The following is a 7,289-nucleotide window of genomic DNA, read 5'->3' as shown; positions in this document are numbered from 1 at the left end:
CCATCAACCTTGGTGTCAGGGTTACTGAGCCGCCATAGGCCCCTGACATGACTCATGTAACGACTACGTACTTATATCAGTAAGTAATAACCGGGACCAACAACTTAACGTGCCTTCTGAAGCACGGATCTTTTTACTTTTTAGACAATCAGGTGATCAGCCTGTAATGTCCTTACCAAACTAGGGATCACAAAGTGATTTTTGTGATTTGTCCCCACCGGGATTCGAACCCGGGACCTCCGGATCGTGATCACAACGCTCAACCACTGGACCACGGAGTGTGGGTATCATACGGAACCACAATGACTTATAATGATCACACTTAGAAAAATTCTATACTATTCCCGTATCTGCGGCTCATCTCGCCTTCTTGATTCTATTTCTCAGTTTAAAACAGATCCAAACGCGAGTCAGTTTGTTACAATGTTAGTGTACATTTTACTAGTGGTTCTTATAATTATTATAATAACATTTAAAGTGAGAAACAGAAAATATGAAATTCTAATGAAGGTGTATAGTCATGACATACCTTCTTTGCCGCTAGTCGGAATCGCCTACTTGGCGATTGGTAGCAGTGAAAGTAAGTAATAACTATTATGTACTTATTACCCTTTCAACTGTCAACAATCTATAATACAGTGGGCATTAAATTTTGACCATTCCCTTTAAATATAAAATATACACAGTAAGTATACATACATATCGTATATAAACAGCCTATACGCGTCTCACTGCTGGGCACAGGCCTCCCCTCAATCAACCGGAGGTATAGAGCGTACTCCACCACGCTGCTTCACTGCGGGTTGGTGGAGGTGTTTGGGCTAGTAGCCCGGGTCGAAAGGCTTAGCGTACCTTCCGAAGCACGGAATCATCTTACGTTTTCGGACAATCAGGTGATTCAGGCCTGTAATGCCTTATCAAACAAAGGACAGTCTCACAAAATGATTTCGACAATGCCCCTATCGGGAATCGAACCCGGACCTCCAGATTCTGGCCAAGTAGTTAATGCTATCTGCAGCAAATCTACAACAAGTCAAAAAAAAACAAGATCATGAGCCCAACGCTGTAACTAACCACTAGACCAAGGAGGCTGTTACAGTAAGTATAATAAGCTTTTTGCTTTTATAAATCTTTAAAATGTTTTATTTTTACCTTTTTTTAATATTTCAGAGCGAATGAAATTTATACAAACGGTCGGTCATGAAACAAATAAAAAAGGTGGTATTATTGCTGAATGGTTTGGTCCTACTCCTTATTTAGGTAAGTATAATGTAATATACCTAGTCGCGAATGTTTTTTTAAGATCCAAACCCTTAACTAATGTCATACCCCGGACATTTCATACAAACAACCTCGTTTTACACAGACACTACACATTGACATTATCGTACACGCGCATCTGTGTGTGTGACGTCTGACACCATACGATTCAAGTCTAAACTATGTCCGAGAGGGGTCGAGGTAAACCTAGCTCAGACGCTGGTGGGAAGCGGAGAGTTACCGTTCTATACGTAGTTATTATTCCTTATTCTATGCTAATGTGTCTAAAATCTCGACCTTGTGAGGTTAAACTATGGTTCATTTGAAAAATGTATTCTTTGTTTTTTCTTAGATTTTTCCGGAATATAATTAGGTAATTAATATGACGTAAAATATCTTCTTCAAAAAATATTTCATCATTATCTAATAGCTTTGTTATAAATCACATTTACTTAAAAAATCATCATCATCACCAGCCTATTAACGTCTCCACTGCTGGGGCACGGGCCTTCCCTATGGATGGATAGGGAGATCGGGCCTTAAACCATCACGCGGGCCCAGTGCGGATTGATGTTTATTAACAACTGTTAATGCAGCCGGGACCAACGGCTTAACGTGCCTTCCGAAGCACGGAGGAGCTCGAGATGAAAACTTTTGTTTTGGTCACCCATCCTATGATCGGCCTTTGCGAAAGTTGCTTAATTTCAACAATCGCAGACTGAGCGCGTTTACCGCTGCGCCACCGAGCTCCTCGAAAATATCTTCTTCAAAAAATATTTCATCATTATTTAATAGCTTTGCTATAAACCACAGTTATTTAAAAAAATAACAGATCGTAAATACCTCTAATAGGTAAAGTGCCGTCAACGAACTTTGAATAATTTGTAATAAGTAGGTATCTAACGTTGTTTTCTGTTAAGATATTGTACGCTAAAACTATCTTAGATTATCATTATTTGTGTAAATTTCATATTTTGTCATTTTTAGTGGTATCGGATGCTGAGATCGCAGGACTACTGTCAAAATCATGTCTAGAGAAAGATGATTTGTTCAGAAAAATGATCGGTTATTTAGTGGGTAATGGCAACATTGTTGCAAAAGGTAAGAGATTCACTTCTTTTACCCACTGCGAGGTGACCCTTAGTCTCTTCTCTCTCTCTCTCTTTTTATTTAAGAGCTGCGCTCTTGTCGGTGGAGTAATCGCCATTACTCCATACATAGGGCGTGTAGAACGGTGGTTGCCCCAATCGCCTTCCGTTCCGCAGTACACCGACCAATTTTCTTGGTCTCTTACTTACTCCAAATTGAATCCCACTGATTGTAAATGATATAATGTGCTTGTTTCATGCACTCTATAATTTTATCTTATATTCTAACTATTATAACGAAAAAACTTGGTGTGACAACGTACTGAGAACCTCACGAAGATACAGGTATTAAACATAGATTATCATTAAATATAACTCGGTACTTTTTTTATTTCGAATATTTACTACATACATGTGGTTAAGATTTACCTGGAAGTATTCAAATCTATTATCTTCTAGTTTCAGAGTGGCGTACTCGACGTAGGATTTTAGTACCAACATTCAACACGAAGAATCTAAACAAATTTGTCCACATATTTTCAAAGCAAGGTGAAATAATGGTAGACCATTTGCGAAACAAGGCCGATGCTCAACCCTTTTCTGTATGGAGTTACTTTGCTGCGAATAACATGGATTCTGTCTGTGGTATGTATTTTTTACTTTGTTTATTTTTAACATAATAACTCTTTTTACAAGGTGACCTCCCCACCTGGACTTCAAACCGTTAAGCCCTTGGTAAGCTGGTAGGTATTTGCTTAAAAAGTTCACTGTGTATGAACCACATACGTGCATATCCCATAAATAATAATATGTGGGGCACTACGGAAAATGGAAAAATCCGACGGGAGGCTTTTTAGATTGTTTTTTTCTTGCCATAGTGTGTCTATGTACATAAATTCCAATGTGTTTATCGAAAAATAATATTGCACGTGAGGGGTCGATATCTAATTTTCAGTTTCACAGTGAGTGTATAAGAAAAACTTTAACACCTGAATGAGTGAGTGAGATCGGTCATCGACCTCATAACGCAGGCCATCCAAAAAGAAGGTGTCCATTTTTTTCCCCACAGAATCAGTGATGGGCGTTCAACTAAAGGCTCAGGAACATTCCAAACACCCGTTCCTATGGGCTTTTGCCGAAGCATTCTATTTCACTGCCAACCGTATGTTCCAACCGTGGCTTTACAACGATGCTATATACAGACTTCTGCCTTCCTACAGGAAACATAAAATCGCCAGAGATACCATGTTTGACTTCGTTGGTGACGTAAGTTGAACTAACTGACATTTACCTACATTGTTTTTTTACTATATGAATAGGGGGGTTAAAAAAACCACATCGAAGCGATTCATCTAAAAAAGCCATATTGCAATTTGACATTAGCGCATATAAAAGTAAGTGCGCAATGCACACAAATGTCAAAGAAAATGCTTTTAGATGAATTAATTCGACGTAGCCTTTTTAACCCCCCAGGTTTAAATAACAACATAGGTGTATATATTTTGAACTCTTTGGAACACTTTTAAGTCTTAGATGATTTAATTTAAAATGATCTAATCTATCGTGATGGTACATGACATTGGTAATTTTCTCTGTAAAGTATTTATCCTTATGAAACAGAAAGTTGTCCCAAGACGATTTATGGTATTGCTTGAGGCATAGAATAAGGAATAATACTACGACTAGAACGGCAACTCTCTGCTCCCCACCAGCGGCTGAGTTAGGTTTACCTCAAATCACCGTCACACACAGATGCGCGTCCACGATACGTGTACGCAGGGTGTTTTGTATGAAGTGTCCGGGGTTTGTTTGAGCCAAGGATTTTGATGCTATAACATGATAATAATTTTCAGATGATTGTTTCAAAACGTAAAGAAATAAAGAATTGTCATAATAAAAATATGCATATCGGTAAGTGACGAATGATTTGTAATACTATTATTGTGTGGTATTGGTGATTATAAAGTAAATGTAAAATGAAACACTTAAATATATTATTTCACAACTATATTCCCTACTGGAGTATAATAATCACATAAGCTACTTTAAACCGAGTTATATTTGACGAACGTAATAGGTAGACAAAAGAGATTAATAAGGCCAGACGCGCACTACGAGTTTTTCTCCGCGCGGCAAAAAAGCAGCGGCATAATGTCGCACTGTAATATTGTACCAAACAGTTTAAAATTGTATTGCGCGCACTCGACGGCAGAGCCACCGCAGCGGCGCAGTATTACAGTGCGACATTATGCCGCTGCTTTTACCTGCCGCGCGGCGAAAAATTCGTAGTGCGCGCCTGGCCTAAGAGGATCCACAATTTGAAAAGTTATTTTTTAGACGAACAACCAATGAAAACGTTTCTGGAGATGTTGATTGAGTCTTCAGAAGAAGAGGGAGGATATACTAATGAGGAACTGACAGATGAGACGATGGTCTTAATGTTAGCCAGCACAGATACTTCGGCTAATGCCGCCGCTTTCGCCATGATTATGTTGTCGAGACACCCTGAAGTTCAAGAAAAAGTATTTGAAGAGTAAGTATCACATTTTAGTAAATAGCATGATCTATGGATGAAACTTCATTAAATCGAAATTCGAAACCAAAATAAACTGGTTTGGCGATTCAGAGAGGCAATGCTGCCAGATTTTTGGGTACCTTGCCTTTAGGTGACTAATTGGAGGAAGTGTTTTATTTATAAATTATGTGTTTACAGTGTTTTTAATTGTTATTGTGTGATTAAATATAATAAGCAGTCAGTATAATAAACTAAATTTAAATAGTCCATAATCAGCACAGGGTGCGCGTGTTTTCTTATTTTGTGTAGCAAAAAACATTCACGGTAATATAATGGTTACTTTACATACATAAACAGCCTATATACGTCCCACTGCTGGGCACAGGCTTCCCCTCAATCAATCGGAAGGGGTATGGAGCATATTCCACCACGCTGCTCCAATGCGGGTTGGTGGATGTGTTTCTACGGCTAATAACCGGGACCGACGGCCTAACGTGCCCTCCGAAGCACGGAATCATTTTACTTTTTCGGACAATCAGGTGATTCAAGCCTGAAAAGTCCTTACCAAACAAAGGACAGTCTCACAAAGTGATTTCAATAATGTCCCCATTGGGAATCGAACCCGGGCCTCCAGATCGTCAGTCTGACGCTCTAACCGCTAGACCACAGAGGCTGTTGTGGTCACTTTAATTCTTTTAAAATAGTTATTAGTAAGTAACTAAAATTATTTGATCTGATGTTACTTTTCGATAAATCATGATGAAAAAAACTTTTAATGATAAATCTTATTAATTTTATAATATGATTTTCTATAGGCTCAAGGAAATATTTGGTGAATCGAAAAGACCAGTGGTTCCGGAAGACTTACCAAGACTCAAGTATTTGGACGTGGTCCTCAAAGAAACATTAAGGATCTTTCCACCAGTACCAACAATATTAAGAAAAGTTACGAGTGATTTTGCGTTGCGTGAGTATTTGAATATGTACCTAATTTATTGAATTACCCGAATCCGTCCTAAAAGTTTGCTTATCACGCCATACGACCACGGCTATCTTCTAAACATCACTACTCGAAAGACTTTCAGAGAAATTTATCTTCTTTTTTGTTTTATTTGATTTGATTTGATTTTATAGCCTGATTTTTCCGTAATCGAGTTTTAGTTTATAAACTATTTTTTATTATATTAATCTTTTATAAGATCTTTTTAAATTATTCCCCGTGGTCCCTTTACCTAATAGCACCATGTCGACCTGGGTTAAACATATTTATTTTTAATCTGAAATAGTTATTTCACAAATAAGTAATAAAGCGTACTATATTACGTGACCTCCGGTTAATTGAGGCTAGACCCAACAGTGGGATGTGTATCTTTATATCTACACTATTTGAATCCATTTAATAATCTGGCTGAATATATCACACGGAATAAAAATAATTTTAGATTTTAATGGCATTTGAATACACCTAACGAATTTAATTACCCATTATGTTCGACGTTCGAGTTACATCTAGCTCACATGCCTTTTAGCGTCTGGAGTGACAATACCGGAGGGTTACGGTATTTTAATCAACATTTGGGGTATACATCACAACTCTACCTACTGGGGCGAGGACGTGGAGGATTTCCGACCAGAAAGGTTCCTGGATACACCGTTCAAGCACCCAGCACAATTCATGCCTTTCAGCTTTGGACCAAGGAATTGTCCAGGTAAAACTGTCATCGTCATTATTATGAAATAAAAGTGTTATATTAAATTGATCCTTTTACAGATTTATAACACTAACAAAATATATACATGTCATTCTTGCATTTCACCAAATTAATAAAATTATCTCGTTGAACAGATATTTGAAATTGTTCCTCTCAAAAGGATCAGTATTATATTGTACTCTCTACTTTGAGTAAAACGTTTTCAAATACTACGTACTAACTTATATTTAATTGTTCATAGTACTATCTTACATTCATAGCATTTTATTTATAGACTTAAGTATGGAATGATGATGTCGATAAAAGATGATAATGTCTTTCTGTTTGCAGGATACCAATACGCGTTGATGTCAATGAAAACGTTACTGGCGACAACACTGAGGGAGTACCGCGTGCTACCAGCCACGTCACCAGACGAAGCCAATCGGTATCCTCCACTGCGACTCTGTCATGAACTTATGTTGAGAGATGCTGATGAATGGAGGGTTTGTCTGGAGCCTCGACGGAAAAATAATCTATAAATAAAATATGTTAAACTATAAGGTTTTGGGAAAAGCCAAAACGGGGTACGGTCGAAGAATTCTCATTCGGGTGGGGTTGGAACTCGCAGATTTCTTCACATGTGGGCTGTTATGTAACATCAATGACAGACCTCTTCAACCCTGGTCAAGCCATACCAGTTCGTGGCAAGCCGTGACGTGTCAACATTTTTCT

At 38.0% G+C, this 7,289-nt stretch overlaps 1 protein-coding gene across 1 annotated transcript; it reads left to right on the top strand.

Annotated features, from left to right (window-relative positions):
• Positions 1–485: 485 nt before the first annotated feature.
• LOC126373031 (cytochrome P450 4V2-like) lies at positions 486–7,289 on the top strand. The gene is made up of 10 exons (XM_050018987.1): positions 486–580; positions 1,171–1,260; positions 2,248–2,361; positions 2,808–2,993; positions 3,418–3,614; positions 4,202–4,259; positions 4,686–4,881; positions 5,679–5,830; positions 6,393–6,572; positions 6,906–7,289. Exons 1-10 carry the CDS (start codon positions 505–507, stop codon positions 7,094–7,096), a joined length of 1,440 nt encoding a protein of 479 aa, XP_049874944.1. The 5' UTR covers positions 486–504; the 3' UTR covers positions 7,097–7,289.

Source organism: Pectinophora gossypiella, chromosome 15 (assembly GCF_024362695.1).
Source record: "Pectinophora gossypiella chromosome 15, ilPecGoss1.1, whole genome shotgun sequence".
In the NCBI taxonomy this organism is placed as follows: Eukaryota; Metazoa; Arthropoda; class Insecta; order Lepidoptera; family Gelechiidae; genus Pectinophora; species Pectinophora gossypiella.
This window is presented reverse-complemented; position numbering and strand designations above follow the sequence as displayed.

Excerpts from the sequence above, each read along its gene's own strand:
- LOC126373031 (XM_050018987.1), top strand. The coding sequence starts at position 505 with ATGAAGGTGTATAGTCATGACATACCTTCTTTGCCGCTAGTCGGAATC. Across the intron at positions 581-1,170 it reads GGCGATTGGTAGCAGTGAAA|AGCGAATGAAATTTATACAA; the intron begins GTAAGTAATAAC and ends TTAATATTTCAG. Across the intron at positions 5,831-6,392 it reads TACGAGTGATTTTGCGTTGC|CGTCTGGAGTGACAATACCG; the intron begins GTGAGTATTTGA and ends CATGCCTTTTAG.